This window comes from Dermochelys coriacea, chromosome 24, assembly GCF_009764565.3.
Source record: "Dermochelys coriacea isolate rDerCor1 chromosome 24, rDerCor1.pri.v4, whole genome shotgun sequence".
NCBI lineage: Eukaryota > Metazoa > Chordata > Testudines > Dermochelyidae > Dermochelys > Dermochelys coriacea.
The window spans coordinates 1959341-1976272 of NC_050091.1; the positions used below are offsets into that span (position 1 = coordinate 1959341).

Sequence of the window (16932 nt, forward strand, 5' to 3'; positions counted from 1 at the left end):
ATGACCCACCTTCTGGCCCATCTGCAAATGGGAATTCCAGTTGTGGTGAACTGTAAACAAGGAACGGAGGAGAAATCGAAAGCAGGTGCTGTGAAGCAATGTGAGTTTTAATGCATAAGAAGTGGAGTATACAATGTGCAGAATGAAATAATGCGAAGTACAGAGAATACACTTTCTGGTTGCCAGTCATACACCAGAGCTACCAAGTCAACTGGCACTTACCTCTGAGGTAAGTCACTTCACTCAAGATGCTCTTTCTTTGTTTCAGCTGTAGAACTGGGCAATCAAGTTCTGTTTTTTCCACCATTTTAAGCTCCTTGTTTTACCCCCTGTGGGCTTCATATAGGACAAAGCCAAATATACGCACAGAATTAAATACAGCTTCTGCACAAAACATCTTCTGTAGCCAAGTTAACAAACAGAAACAAATGGTACATATTCTTAGAAAGGCTAGAATATACAGGGCCGAATTCTCATGATACTAAGGCTATTTTACGCCCCTCTGGTCTTTGAAGGCATCTTATAGTGAGTGTAAACATAACATATGCCCACCTTAGGTCCCTAACCTCCTTTACACTGGCAGAGCGGTTGTCAAAGTGCCTTAGTGTAACGAACTCAAGCCCATTGTGTTAATAATAAAAGGAGCAAGTAGCTACTGTTCCATTAGAGTAAATAGTCATAAATCTAAGGTAAAGGATAGCATGGTAAAGAGTGATGGCCCTGTTCTTCAGCAGCACTGAACACCCACTGCTCTCGTTGGCTTCAACTGGCGTTGTGGGAACTCAGCATGTCTGAAGGCCATGCCCATAAACTCAGCTGTGAATCTGTGTCTAGCTTTTTCATTTCCTGGTTGGCTTTTGTTCTGTGGCCGTTGCTTCTGGGTTTAGCATGGGCCACAGTTTCCGTAGCCCCACGTGTCGGGCCAATGGGGAGCATAAGGGTATGGGTATTTTGGAAAAGACGGCACATATGTTGGGCCACATGCTTGAGGGTATCCACCATGCACATATGGTGGAGCACATGGATTCCATCTCTCAGGGAATGGCTGAGGGTGTATTAAACCATATGGCTCATGATACCTCGTGACACATGGCGTCGAGCATTTCACGGCCACTGGCTCAGAGAATTTGGGGATGTACTGTGCTGGGTGTCTCTGGGCATGTGGCTCAAAACACTTGGTAGCACATGGGACCGAGGGCTTCCCAGCACATGGGTCTCTGCACTTGGTAGTGCATGGTGCTGGGTGTTTCACAGCACATGGCTCTGCGCACTTGGTAACATGTGGAGCTGGGCCTTTAACCACGCAGGGTTCGGCAGGCGGCATGAGGCGCGTGGTTGAATAGGGTGTGTAGTTCCGTTGCTTGTACTGGTATGCAAAGTAAGACATCTTCCTGTGGAGTAGGTCAACCTGAAATGCACCGGAAGGAAGAGAGTATGACACAACAGAACCAATAGGTTAAGAGGCTTCAAGCTCAGATCCTATGATGGAGGTCATGTAAGAACCTAGGTGGGTAGACAAACTGGTATGTATGACCGTGATTAAAAAGATATGGAAAGAAGGGAGATAGGAAGGTAGGTGAAGGGCAAAGAGAGTACAATTAAGGGCACAATTATATCTGTAAAGCCTTCATTGATGACCTTTCCTAGAGATCACCACTGCTTGCACCGTCTCCAACTCTCTGCCTCTCTTATCCTCCCGCTTTGTTTCTTGAGCCTGCTGTTTTGCAACTCCTAATCCTTTTCTTTATAGCTTCAGCCACTGATAAACATGTTACCTACTACTTGCATGGCAACATGCTTGTTCACTGCTTTGTGGAGTCATTAGTCCTTACAACCATGGTGTCCAATAGCTAGTTATTATCCCTATTTTATAAAGGGGGAAACTGAGGCCCAGAAGCATCTTGCCTAGCGTTACTTAGTGAGCCAGTGGGAGAACTGAGACTAAAACCCAGGCACGTAGAGTTGTTTAGTGCTACTAGGTATAATTTGCATCCCAGCAGTGCCTAAAGTTCCCAATTGAGAGGCAGTGTTGACTAGTGGCTAGAACACTGGACACCATTGAAGACCTAGGTTCCATTCCCAGGTTTGCCACTAGGCTGCTGGGTGACTGTAATTATTACTTCACTGCTTCCTGCCTCAGTTTCCCCATCCATAAAATGGGCATAATATCTAGACTTCCTTGTAAAGTGCTTTGAGATCTACTGATGAAAAGAGCTATAGACAAGCTGGGTATTATTACTATGCTGAGCACTGTACACACACACACAGAGTAAGAGAAGGTCCTGGCTTTGAATAATTTACACTCTAAATAGACAAAACAAAGGAAAATGTATCCCCAATTTGCATATGAGGCATAGGGAAATTAAGGGCCAGATTATTACTCCAGATAAGCATATTGAGCAGTGAGTTTCTTGGAAAATCTGATCCCAGTTGATTTGCCCAAGGACATGCATGAAATCTTAGCAGAGGCAAGAACTGAACTCGGATTTCCTGTCCCAATCCAATTCTTCAACTCCAAGGTCCTTGTTCCATTGTTGTTGTACCGTGCTATATTGCCTTGTCTTTTAGTCTCTCTTCTGGTCTGTCCTGCAATGCTGTAGAATTGTTCTAATAAAGCCACAGAAGAAAGCAGAGGCCAACAAGTGGGTTATAGAAGTAAACACTCAATCTAGAATATTTCTATCATGGACAGCTGGTATTTTCATATTAGCATATGGTGGTGACAATTTTAATAATGCTAATTCAAATTTTACTTCTGCTTGCAAACCAGTTCTGTCCAGCACCACAGAGCAGCATGCTGGTTTCCAGATCTTACTTCATTCGCAAATATTGCTGACTTGTAACAGAAGATATTCTCTTGTGAAAACAAAATCCAAATGGGCCAGATCCTCAGCTGCTGAAAATGAACACAGCTGAGTTGGTTTTTCAAAGCAGCTGAGGACAGGGCCCTAAAATTGCTAACTTATACACATGGGAACATGAGAATTTCCAGAGTCGACCAGACAAGGAGTCTGCCTCCTCCAGTTTCTTGTCTCCCACTCTGTGCGATACCAACTCCTTCAAAGGAAGACACAGGAACCAATATGTGGGGAGTTTTATGGGAGTTTGGCACGCAAATCCCATAGACAATCCCAGCCCTTTACCTTACAGAAAATAACAGTAAAGTTACACTTTGGTAGTTAGATATGAAATCTGAGCTTCCTATCCTTGTAGTTGGGGAGGGGCTAGGGCCAGATTCATAGCTGGTGTAAACTGGTGTAAGTCTATTGAACTCAGCTAAGTATCTGGCCAGACAGATATTCAAAAATTCACTAAATAAGACTCTCCAGCATAAAAGTTACTAGGCTGAGATTTTTCAAAGCTGGCTAAGGGATTTGGGTGCCCAATTTTCTAAGTAAAATTAATGGGAACTGGGTGTCCTAAATACTGAAAATTCTAGCCTTAACTTCTAATGCCCGAATCCACCAGTGACTGAAACTGAATAACTACAAAAAAAGGCTCCTATGGAAAGAAATCCCTTAACATTATAAGAGTCAGGAGTACTTGGCAAGATTCAGTTAAGGTTAAAACTGTTGAGAAAAAGGGATATTCTGATACTTACGAAGAGATTGAGTCAAAGCAGACTTGCCCAGTGCACGGCAGAGAATAAGTCGACAGAAGTGCTTAAAAGAGCTCTCAGTTGCGAGTTCTTTTATATGATTTCTCAGGCTGCCAGCAGGATGAGAGACACCTTCTTTGCATAAGGTCCTAATTAATTACTAAATTAAATTTTTTTTATAGGCATAACTATTCCATTTGATGCTGTTCTTTTACTGTGGTTATTAGTTTGTTTTCTGCCCCAGTGTGCATGACACACCCTGCAGCTTCCTTTCATTTGAAAGCTTTATTGGCCAATGATACCTGGTATCATTCCACTGACCACGCTGGAGTTACTGCAGGAATGAATCTTGCTCCATGTTTTAGATCTTTGTTTCACAAATTAATAATAGTAAAGTGGCTCAGAAAGGTATATGGGTAGGGCAATCCGATGTCGTGCAAGATTCCATTTTGGTCCTTTTAATCCTGGCTTGTAACTAGTTGGGAGTATTGGGGAATTTACCTTTGCAGTTCTGGGGCAGATGGGAGTCTTTGCATGCTTACCATTCCCACCCCTCAACAACTCATTCTGCATGAGATCTAATGATCATTAAAGTCAACGGGAGTCTTTCGATTGACTTCAATGTGGGCTTCAATTCAAGCCCTTGGAGTTGAAATTCACTCCTGAAATGAAGGCCAACACAATGCCTATGTCCTATTTAAGAACCCACACAGGAAAATAAGACATAAACACACTATCGCAAATGGGTGAATGCTTGTCACAAAGCGATTGCTCTATATATCTGACCTCTCAGTCCTCATCCTCAAAGGAAACCTGCACAATGCCTTCAAAAGACAAGCTTGGGATCTTGCATTCATAACTTTGCTAGACACTAAAAATCACGGTCTTTATAAAAATACTGTATTTATGGCTTATTCCAACAATCTGTAACCCACTAACTCTGCTTCTTGTCCAATGACTATAGGGGTGTAAATAGCCACTTCACCTTGAATTGTCCCATAGAATATGTGCTAATTAGTTATGCTAAACAATCTGTCACAGCTAAATACAAGATGGGCCACTCTTGGTACCTTTCCCAGACCTGAAGAAGAGCTCTGTGTCGCTCGAAAGCTTGTCTCTTCTCACCAACAGAAATTAGTCCAATAAAAGATATTGGTCCTCACCCACCACTGATATCCTGTGACCAACAGGGCTACAACAACACTGCTTTAACAAAGTGTTGTCTTCCTCAATTTAACATAGGAGGAGGCTGAAGAAGAGAGGTTATTATTTTATACAAGATCATTCAGGATGTCTGTGGCCAAACCCAAGGCCAAGGTTTTCAAAAGTGACTGATGGCTTTAGGTGTCCAGCTTGAATCACCTCAAAGGAGCCTGATTTTCAGAAAGTCCCGAGCACCTGCCTTCTGAAGATCAGGACTCCTTAAAGTGTTGCAGGTTGATTGCCCATGATCACTAATCACTTTTGAAAATCATGGCCTTCCATTCTCCAAATTTATGCCTTAATCCCCAGCCATCCTTTCTCCTCCTGTCTTTACATAGCAGAGCTAAATTTGGAGGGAAGCAGCAGATGATTGAAGGTCCAGGGAGCTATAAGCTGTAGGCAGGTCGCCTGCAAAACAAATGTGCAAACATGCCTGAATGAGACAGAGGCTGTTTTTTACACCCCAGAAAAGGGAGAGAACAGGTCACTGACAGATGGAACATCCTGGGAAAACAGAATTTGAAATATAGCTCAGATCCTCAGCTGGTATAAATCAGCGTACAGTGATTGAAGTTGACGCAGCTGTGCTGATTCACACCAGCACAAGATCAGCCTCAACTTTTTTAAAGTTACTGCCTAATGAAAATCAAATAGCCCCAAATTCTGAGGCTGTAAATCATGAGCTGGGGATGACGTGAGACTTTGACACAACTCTTTTTTTGAAGTGACTCTAATATTCGATCCATGAGTAATGTTACTCCAGTAACAAGCTACTAACATTATAATAATACAACACTTTTGCACATATGAAAAGGCAATGAATGTCTGCAAAGAGACTTGAAATCCTTTGTTCCGATGATACCTCAGAATAGCCCTCAGGACTGCCATTATTCTTATAAAAAGACACACACCGAGGTGAATATAATACAGGGAGGGAGAGGCAAAGCCAGAAACAGGACCCAGGTGTTCTGAAGTTCTTTGTTCTGGCCCTCAGTGCTGCCCCACATTATACTGTGTTACAAGAGGCCATTAGCAACATGTATTATTAAATAATGCTTAACATCCTTGGCTTCCAAATGTGTCGCTAACATGAGAGGAGTTGTTGGAGACGCTTGTTTGGCTGTGCTTGTGAAATTCTGAATGACTCAAATTTGCTGGGTACATCTTTTGCCTAAACGATGCCATACGAGAAAATGCCCAGGGCTCCTGTAGCTTTGCTTTCTTTGGTTATACATGAGGAAAATGATTCTCCCAAAGAGAGACCAAGATCTGTTTTTCATGGTGGTGTTGCTTGGGTAATCTCAGCACATAGCCTGGAATTTTGGTAATACGATTGGAGTCTCGCTGAGTGGCTTACTTTCTATTCTACATAAAAAGGGCTTAGAAGGGGTCCGAGATCGGTGACAAGAATGATTTGGAAAAACTCTCATAGGAAACAATTGGGACTGGTTACCTTCGAAATAACAGAACACTACTGTTTTTTAATACAGTCGTGCCCAACCCTATTATACAGCAAGGCCACGTAAGCCTAAACCCAACCTTGTGTGGGCCAAATAAATTCTATGTATTTTAAAAAGATTTAAAGTCACCCGTATTGATTTATATTTCAAGTTTAGCTTGTTTTGTTATGTATTTAAACAGGTTGTTTCTATGTATAGTATTGTCTATTTACACACTCGTGTAAACTAAAATGATGTAAACATGACAACAGAATGCTCAGAAATCGGCCATTAGTCTATTGTATCGAAGCAGGCCGCAGGACTTATGAAATGCTCTGGTGGCTGTAGGTTGGACACTCCTGTTCCAATAGACTATATCTGATGACAGAACTGTTTGAGGCCAACATAGGAGGTGTGAAACTCACTTCGTGACCAATTTCCCACTTTCCCACAGCTTCAGAGGTTTTCGCTAGTAAAAAACTTATTTTGTAGCCTGAGCAGGACCACAAGGTGAGCAAGGAAACCAAGTTTCCATTTCTTTTCTGATACAGTGCTGTGCATTATCCTATCCCTTCACCAAGGAGGAAATCATTTACATGACAACTCCTATTTTTTATATATTCAAAATACTACAAAAATATCAACTAATTATTAGATCTGATTGGAAAACATTGGTTGGAAGCATTCTCCGTTGGGAAATTTTTTTTTTTACAAGCCCCTGTTTGAGACCAAAAAAAAATAAATCTCCAAATTTTTCGAGATGGAAAATTTATTTAAAGATTCATGTTTATAGGATGTCCGGTATGTGGGTGATATTGCCTTACTTTGAGAGACAACTGGCTGTTAGTACTGCCGAGGGTTACTGTTGCTAGGGCTGCAGATCTTATAGCTCCTGAATTTAGCTGCACCAGAGTAGCTTGCTGATTTAGCAGACCTCGATGTTACTCATAAAGACAGACCAGAGGCTTGGTTCGGTGGTGAAGGCACTCGGCCAGAGTTCTTGTTGATAAAGCACGGTCCTAGTGCCCTGGCTAAATGGTTACCAGGTACGCTAACACGTGTATACCCAAGACAAGGTACCACCTCAACAATGCTCCTCCTATGTCTTCTCCTTTTTATACATTGATACAAACAAGTTTTGTATTACATTCCAGATGTTGTTAGTTAGTTACCCTTGTACCTGCTAGTTTGAACAGAACATCCTCAACCATTATCCTGTCATTCTTCCTTATCTTACCAGGGGTCTATGTGTCCCTGTACCATCTTCTAGGAATGTGTTTATATAGTTAGTTGAGAACTCTGGGTGTTTCTGTACCATCCTCTAAGGTCAGGAATGTGCTTACTTGGTTGGCTAATACCTGGTGTCTTGCTATTTTGCCAAGACCTGGCCTACTCTGATTCACAACCTTTGGTTCACACTTAGTTATGCCTAGGGCTCCAGCAAGGCCTAAACTGGAGGCATGCATAGCTTTTATTTTATCACCATTGATCTTACATCCCATAGATTCTGCAGGGTTTTTTTGTTTTTGTTTCTTTACATCTCTTCCCACTTTTTACAAAGGAAATCAGTATGATTATCTCCATTTTACAGCTGGGGAAACTGAGGTACAGGGAGAGGCAATGACTGACCCAAGGCCACCTGGCAGGCCAGTGGCAAAGGCGGGAATAGGATCCAGGTCCCCTGTGTCCCAGTCCAGTGTTCTAGCCACTAGTTTTCCATGGCATGAGAGAGCTCCCCCCCATGACATGACATATTTTAGAGCGTCAGTAGGGCGACAGGGTGAACCAGAAAAACAAGTTCATCGCTTCCCTCTGATACGGTGCTGTGCATTAGGCCATTCAATAGCAGGTGTGGAAATAAGTTTATTCTTAGAACTCCAATATTATTTTACATGTTTAAGATGCTGCATAAAACTTTATGAATGACTCCACACAGCTCCTCTGTGATGCAAGCAACTCTTTTGTTCCCTATTTTACCGAAGGGGGAAGCTGAAGCACAGAGGAGGATGTGAGTTTCACAAAGTCACACAATAAATCGCGGGCGTAACTGGGATTATAAATTACAACTTCTGGACTCTCAGTCCTGTGACCACGTATTCAGACCAGACATGGAAATGCTGTAATGTTTTTCTACTGGGTTGCAGATTTTAATCCTGGGCTATAGGATTTGTTTAAAGGGAATACAGCGCTGTCCTTAAATACTAGATCCTTGATATGGCCCCAGGTTGCATTAGAAGACTACATCAGCAACATGTCTCATCAAACGTAACTTAACATACTTGGCTTCCGAAAATGTCATTAACATCAGAGTAATTCTTAAGAGACTCATTAAACTTGGGGTTTGGTTTTTCTGGTGTGTTTTTGTTTCTACTTTCAGAAAGAGGTGTGTACACACAGACTCTCTCTCTCTCACACACACACACACACACACACACACACACACACACACACACACACACACACACACACACACACACACACCACAATTGGCACATTCATCCTGATGGATGCTATAAAATAAAATCTTAACTGCGACCTTAGCAAATGTGACTTGTGTACGGAACAAGCCCAAGGCCCACATTGGGGGAGTTGCGGAAAATGTTTTGAGGAAAATATGAAGTCACAGTTAAGATTTTCCTTTTATAGCACCAATGAGATGCAGAGGGATAGGGGCGAGGACATCCAAGGGCAGGGATTGGGGATCGAGGAAATCTGGGGGTATAGGAGGACAGGTGTGGGATAGGAGCTCCGGGGATTTGAGGGGCTGTGAGATGGAGACAATGCTTGTGTGGGGTACTGTGGCTCTATGGAGCAGGGGATGGCTGGGGGTCGTAGTCTGGTGTGGAAGGGGAGAGCAACGGAAAGATGATCCAGGAGTGGAGGGCTGGAACTGTGAGAAGGAGTGAAAGGAAAGTGCTGGGGAAAGTGTATTTCCAGGAATTGAGGTGGTATTGGTGATCCAGTGCTGTAGGGAGAGAAGAGCTGGGGAAAACTGGAATCCATGGGAGGGAAGGGAGTTGGGCATCAAGGAACTGAACTCCAGGGACCTGGGCAAAGCTAGGGCACCCTGGGAAGGAAGAAAAAAGTATGCTTGTGGGTTGGAGCTGTGGAGGTCTGGGAGAAAGGAAGGTCTGGAGCACTGTGAAGAAAGGTAGGTTAACAACCTCCTACCAAATCGTTATCACAGAGTTCATACCGTGCTCTGATTGGCACCAATGTCAAAAAATGTCAGAGATGGTTTAGGGTTTATTGAATCATTTTGTTCTTTGATGCTGCATTTGCTTACTGAAGTGAGCTGTAGCTCATGAAAGCTTATGCTCTAATAAATTTGTTAGTCTCTAAGGTGCCACAAGTACTCCTTTTCTTTTTGCGAATTCAGACTAACACGGCTGCTACTATGAAACCTGTCATTATTGAGAAGTGCGCTCTAAAATACACCTTGTGATTGTCCCCCAGTTCCCTGCAGTGACGTCAGAGATGTCCCCAGCTCAGTTTACAGGTGTCTGGAATACTGCACATGGAGATAAACCGTACCAGGAGAAAAAATGAAACTAAATTAAACTAAGCCCCCAAACCTGGAGGCAAGCAAATGAGGGGTCTTTGTGATATGAGAATTATCATGAGTGGAGCAAAAAGAAAAACTAGAAGGCAAATACTATGATGTAACATGATTTTTAATGTGAATGAAAAGAGGAATACAAAGTGGAACCTAGACATCATGCCGAGGAGAGAGAATATATTTTTAGGGTTTCAGAAAGGGCAGCAACCAGTCACTTACACCAAGAAGATACAGTTAAAACAAGATGATCTTCTTTCTTTGTTGCAGCTGTGACGTTTGCCTATCAAATTTGTTTTCTTTTCAGGCATTTTAACACCCCAAAGAGTGACAAATGAGACAAAGCACAATGGCTTCTGCATTATACATCTTGTGCGGCAAACTTAAAAGCCAGCTACGAATGGTACCTATTTGGGGAAAGGTGAGAACCTAAAGTTCCTAATTTCTTTTTGACACTAAGGCCCCATTACATCTTTCTAGCAATGGAAAGTGGCTTTAAACAGAATGGAAATGGAATTTGTGCCCACTTTAAGGCTCCAGCTTCTTACCTGCCAGAGTGATGTAAAGGGTCCTCAGTGGAATTGAGAATTAGGCCCCCACTGCTAATAAAAGAAGCAGTCGATTGTTGTTGGGGAGACCTTAGAGGGAAGAATCAAAGAATAACATGAAAGATGTGCCGGTGGCTCCTTTTCAGAGGTTCTGAGCGCTCACAGCTCCCACTGACTTCAGCAGGAGTTGTGGGTACAGAGCAGTTCTGAAAGCCATGACCATAAGTTCTACTGTGAATCCATACCCTGCTTTTCATTCCCTGGCTGTTCCTTCTGGATTTAACATGGCCCACACGGACCACAGTTTCCATGGCCCACTGCAAAAGCCCCTGAACCAGACGTGCCCCCATAGCCACTTGCAACGACAGGTGCTCCTACGGATTCCACTACACTTTCCTGAGGGAAAGTGGTGAGGATAGGTCCCGGGAAGGTCACGACAACTGGTGGTGGATAGATCACCACTCTCGAGTCAGGGCACTGCGTAACACATGGTTGGTTGCAGCTATCAGTATATGGCTTTGGGCGTGCCACGCCGCATGCTGAGCCCCCATCAACGCACAAATTTCCCCCGCACGACATCTTTCTGAGATGGAGGTAACCCTGAAACACACATTAAGGAGCAGTGTAAACATAAGGCACAAATGTTAGCGGAGTAAAAGATGAAAGCTCAGATACTATTGGAATGGTGTCTATACAGATAGGCTGGAATTTGCACACTTTTCAATAGGAATCAATGCCTAAATCCCTTTAAATTCTTAGGAAGTCTTTCCCATAGATCCTAAACTGAAAACCACAAGGATGTTATACTTCAGTTTGTTATAAATGAAAGCTGACATCTGTAGTTTCATGGAACTGGCTAAGGCCACATCCTAAATTGGTGTTGCTCCATCAGAAGTCATTGAAAACTTGGCTGTGTTAATGTTTCTTTAAAATGCCCCAAAACAATCCTGTCTAGTGTCAAAAAATTTAGGCTCTGATTTTTCAAAGCTAATGAAGAGATTAGGATGTTACTTCCCCCACCCCCAATATTAATGGGAATAGGGTATCCAAACCATGTGGAAAAATCTCATTTTAATGTCTAAAGGCTTGATTCACCAACGTCTGAAACTGTACAACTATGAAAGAGTTCTTTTATGGAAATGCTAAAAAATATAGAATATTTGGGCAGGATTCAGTCCTGAATTAAAAGTGTCAGTTCATAACATTTTAATAGTTTTAAAGAGATGAAGCCAAATCAGACTTACCCAGTTCACTGAGAATAAATCGAGAAGTGGTTAGAAGAATCCTGGGTTGAGATCTTTTATACTCCTTTGCAGAGCTCTTGAAGAAGATGACACATTCTTTGTGAAGAGATCCTAATTAGTTACCAAAGAACATTTGATATAGATGTAACTCCTCCAGACGATTACATTATTTTACCCCCCGGCTTATGATTTTTTTTTAAGTCTGTCTCTGCCCTACATAATATGATGTGCATGTCACACCCATGGGTTTCTTTCATTTTAAAGCTTTATAGGTCAAAGTAATTTTTGTGTCATTCCACTGACCTTATTGGAGTTACAGCAGGAATAAATCTAGCTCTATGCATTTGGTTCTTTGATTATCCACATAAGATTATCAGCCATGTTTGGATAGCCACATTTGGGTGAGACACATGATTCCGATTTGGTCCTTGAAATTCAGGCTGGTGTTGGTTGGAGTAATAATGGAGTTTAAGCTTGCAGTTCCTAGGGAGGGGAAATTTTGTTTTGCACGCTCGGAATCTCCACCCCAGAGGTTCTGATCCAATGCCCACTGAAATCAATGAGTGGTTTGCTAGTGGGAAACTGCTGCTAGCAAAGCCCAGGAAGAAAGCAAAGGAGAGATGGAGACAAGGCGTTCGTGGCTAAGGGGAGATGGCTGAGGGCTGAGATTAGACTAATTCAAAGATTGACCGAGTTTAGGAAGTGCTGTGAGATCCTTCTCCCACAGAAATCTTTCCAGCCATGTGCAGAATGATTTTTAAAGTATAAGATATGCCCCAAACTGGTCAGTGGAATTGTTCCAATACACACCAGCTGAGGAACTGATCCATGAATATGAATAAGAATTTTTATCAAAAAAGGGAAATAAACAAAGTGACTTTTTAATGAAAAACAAATATCTGCACATTGTGAGGTTATATTATGACCTGATTAGGGACATGAAATGCATAACCTTGACATCTAATTCAGGTGTCAAGCTATTAATATAATAGACGCTAACACTTTGGCCACATAAAACATTAATGAATGTTTGTGAAGTGCTTTGATATCTTCTGAAGTTCTGTGAAAGCCTCAGGACATCCAGCACTGGTGGTGTTATCCTTTTTTTTTATAAGCAAATCAAGACACGCATGTTGTGTTGAAACGTATACACCAACTTAGTGGCAGAGTCATAAATACAGCCCAATGGTACAGAATTTTGTTCCACGTGATAACTATTAGTCCTGACCCTTGTTAGAGTTTGTCACAAAGGAAGAGTAATAACATGTCTTCTTTAAAATGCTTGACATTCTTGGTTTCCAAATAAGTCATTATAACGAGCAACAATTATAGAGGGAGTTTCAGGTTTGGCTTTTTTTTTTTTTTTTTTTTTAAATTATTCATCTTCTGGATAAATCGTCTTTTGATCTACCCGGAAACAATGCCCAACTAGATAATGTGATGAGTCAATTCACTTTGCCATCTTTATCCAGGGTGATAATGATTTTCCAAAGGAATGACCAGTGCATAATTTCAGGCTTCTTCATGGGTCGTGTAGGGTTGTAAATTGCCACATTTAATGAAACAACAAAACCATTGGGATAAGACACTTAAGGTTGCTCAGATGCAAATTTCCACCACTAAGTGAAATCCCTAAAAGGAAGGAAATTTGGAGTTAAGGGTAAAGCCTACTCTGTGTCCTGCTCCACATACCTGACATTATTCATTGTCAATGGAACATTGCAACCCAACATTGAGAAGTCTTTCCCCTTACAGAAAGATACTGTCTCTGCACTTGGCACATTCATCCTCATGGGTGCTGTATAACAAAATGTTAACTGTGACCTCAGCCAATGTACCTTGTGCATGGAACAAGTCCAAGGTCCATATCGTTGGAGCAGATGGGAAAATATTCTGAGGACAATGAGGTCCCAGTGAAGGTTTTGTTTTATAGCACCAGTGAGATGAAGAGAAATAGAGGTGAGAGGATGTCCGAGCAGATGCTCCTGGGCGAAGGAACTCTGGGGGCTTTGGGACTGCATGTGCTGGGACAGGCATTCTGGGGTGGGGGCAGTGAGAAAAGATGGTGGTGTTGAGGACAGTGGCTCAGGGGAGCAGAGGAGGACTTTGGGAAGGGGTTTATGGAGAGAGAGGAAGAGTAAAGGAGAGGTGCTCAGGGAGGGGAGAAGCAGAGACTGGCTGAAGCCAAGAGAAGAAGAAGAGGGGTGGTGCTGGTGATTGAGTGCTCTGGGGAGATGTGGGCTGGGGAAGACTGGAGTCCGTGGGATGAAGGGAAGCTGGGGGAGTCAGGGCCTAGGAGACCATGGGATAAAAAGAAGTTTGTGTGCATGTGGGTGGGTGCTGTAGGCAGCTGGGCGTGGAACCTTGGGAGGAGAGGTTGGAGGGTCTGTGCTCATCATTATAGAGTTAATACAGAGCTAATACAGAGCTTTCCAATGGGCACAATACCGATAAGTTATAAAACAAAGCTATTCAGAGGGAGAGAGAGAGATGATGTGCATGGGAATGGATAGGTAGGAAGATTGTGCATGTGGGGATGGATAGATATATAGTTTAGGGTAAACTGAATAACATAATTTTCTTTTATCCTGTCCTGTCTCATTGACCCTGGATATGGTTCATGAGGTCCTGGGTTCTTATTAGTGAAAACTAAAACTCATCTTGTGACCAATCACACGGTTTCCAATGGCTTCAGAGGTTTTTCCTCGTAAGAAATGTATGTTGTAGCCTCAGCAGGGATCACAAAGTGATCAAGAAAACCAACTTTCCATTTCTTTTCTGATGCATTACCCATCCCTTCACCAAGGAGGGAATAATTTTCATTACAACTCATATATTTTATATGTTCAAAATACTACCAAAATATCAACAAGTTATTAGAGCTGGTTGGAAGACTTTGGAAGCATTTTCTATTGGAAAATTCTGTTTTGCCAAACCCCTGTTTGGGACCAAAAAAATAAAAAAAGAAGAATTTTTCCTGGGATGGAAAATCCATTTTCTGACTAGCTCTACTAATTATATCTCATATCCCCTCTATTATGCTATTAACTATTTTCATTCCTGTTTTACTGATGAGGAAACAGAGTCACAGAAGATGAAAGTGCCTTAATATTTTGCTGGTAAGTTGAGTTCTCTCTCTCTCTCGGGATGTAGGTTTTGTTTAAAGATAATATAGCTCTATCCTAAAATATGGGAAAGATGATATGGCCCCTTCTTCTGGAAAACAGAATCATAGGAATCTCCATACTTGAGCAGACTCGTGGTCCATGTAGTCCAGGATCCTGTCTCTAACAGGGGTCAATGCCAGCTTCTTCTGGGGAACGTGTAAGGAACCCTGGCAGTTATAGGATAATTTGCTCATAGGGAAAGCTTCTGCCAGCCCCCGAGTAGTTAAACCAAACATCGATTACTGGCTGGGGCGCTGATGGAGGAGGGTTTCTATCCCCTCCAAACCTGGCCAAGTGGAGTAACTCCATATCGGTTTACAGTTTCTCTGGGGTGCTGCACATACATTTTGTCCCATTTGTCACAGTCATGTAGCAACTGAGCACGCTCCTTTGAGAAATACCCCGCACTAAGAGGTACAAAATTAAGTAGGCCCTGAAAATGTAAGGCATCCAAACTGGGTGAAAAGAAAATCACCAAAAATGGTGCAAAAAGAAAAACCAGAAAGCCAGTATTGTAAGGCAACATGATTTTTAATGTGAATGAAAAGAGGGGTATACAATGGCAGAATGAAATAATGCAAAGGACAGAAAATCTATTTTTAGGGCTTCAAAGGGGGCTGCAACCAATCACTTGTTCCAAGGAGATGCAACTCAAACAAGATGTTCTTCTTTCTTTGGTGCAGCTATGAAATTTGCCTATCAAGTGTTTTTGTTTTTTTTCAGGCAGTTTAAGTTAGCAGTTTCACCCCAGAGAGAAACAAAGGAGACAAAGCCCAACATAAGCCAAGGATTAAATGACCTCTGCATTGTACATCTTGTGTAGCAAACTCAGAAGCCAGCAACAAATGGTCTCTCTATTCATGGAATGGCTAGAACCTAAAGTGCCAAATTTCTCTTTGACACTAAGGCCCCATTACACCTCTCTGGCAATGAAAAGTGGCTTTTAACTGAATGTAAATGGAATTTGTGCCCACTTTAAGGCTCCAGCTTTCTTTACTCTGCTAGAATAGTGTAAAGAACCTGCAGTGGAACTGAGAATTAGAAGTTTCAGAGTAGCAGCCGCGTTAGTCTGTATTCGCAAAAAGAAAAGGAGTACTTGTGGCACCTTAGAGACTAACAAATTTATTAGAGCATAAGCTTTCGTGAGCTACAGCTCACTTCATCGGATGCATTTGGTGGAAAAAAGAGAGGAGAGATTTATATACACACACAGAGAACATGAAACAATGGGTTTATCATACACACTGTAAGGAGAGTGATCACTTAAGATAAGCCATCACCAGCAGCAGGGGGGGGGAAAGGAGGAAAACCTTTCATGGTGACAAGCAGGTAGGCTAATTCCAGCAGTTAACAAGAATATCAGAGGAACAGTGGGAATGGATGAGTCATTACACAAAGTAAAACTATTTCCCCATGGTATTTCTCCCTCCCACCCCACCCCCCACTGTTCCTCTGATATTCTTGTTAACTGCTGGAATTAGCCTACCTGCTTGTCACCATGAAAGGTTTTCCTCCTTTCCCCCCCCCTGCTGTTGGTGATGGCTTATCTTAAGTGATCACTCTCCTTACAGTGTGTAAGATAAACCCATTGTTTCATGTTCTCTGTGTGTGTATATAAATCTCGCCTCTGTATTTTCCACCAAATGCATCCGATGAAGTGAGCTGTAGCTCACTTCAAGCTTATGCTCTAATAAATTTGTTAGTCTCTAAGGTGCCACAAGTACTCCTTTTCTTTTTGAGAATTAGAAGCAGCAGATAGTTGGGGAGACCTTAGAGGAAAGAATAAAGAATAACGTGAAAGATGTATCTGTGCCTCCTTTTCAGAGGTTCTGAGTGCTCACAGCTCCCACTGACTTCAGCAGGAGTTGTGGGTGCCGAGCAGTTCTGAAAGCCATGACCATAAGTTCTACTGTGAATCCGTACCCTGCTTTTCATTCCCTGGCTGTTCCTTCTGGATTTAAAATGGCCCACACAGGTCACGGTTTCCACGGCCCACTCTGAAAGCCCCTGAATCAGACATGCCCCCGTATCCACTTGCAACGACAGGAAATCCTATGGATTCCACTACGCTTTCCTGAGGGAAAGTGGTGAGGATAGGTCCTGGGAAGGTCACAACAACCGGTGGTGGGTATATTACCACTCTCGAGTTGGGGCACTGTGTAACACATGGTTGGTTG

General features: G+C 42.4%; 1 protein-coding gene and 1 long non-coding RNA gene across 2 annotated transcripts in view; one reads left to right on the forward strand and one right to left on the reverse strand.

Annotated features, from left to right (window-relative positions):
* The window catches only part of LOC119847896, a 67890-nt gene that overhangs the window by 25287 nt on the left and 25671 nt on the right, over positions 1-16932 (forward strand). The window lies entirely within an intron of this gene.
* LOC119847895 (cornifin-B-like) lies at positions 884-1397 on the reverse strand. Its single transcript, XM_038383093.2, has one exon. The coding sequence runs from the start codon at positions 1385-1387 to the stop codon at positions 884-886; it is 504 nt and encodes a 167-aa protein (XP_038239021.1). The 5' UTR covers positions 1388-1397.

Coding starts and splice junctions, on each gene's coding strand:
- LOC119847895 (XM_038383093.2), bottom strand. CDS start 1,387: ATGTCTTACTTTGCATACCAGTACAAGCAACGGAACTACACACCCTAT.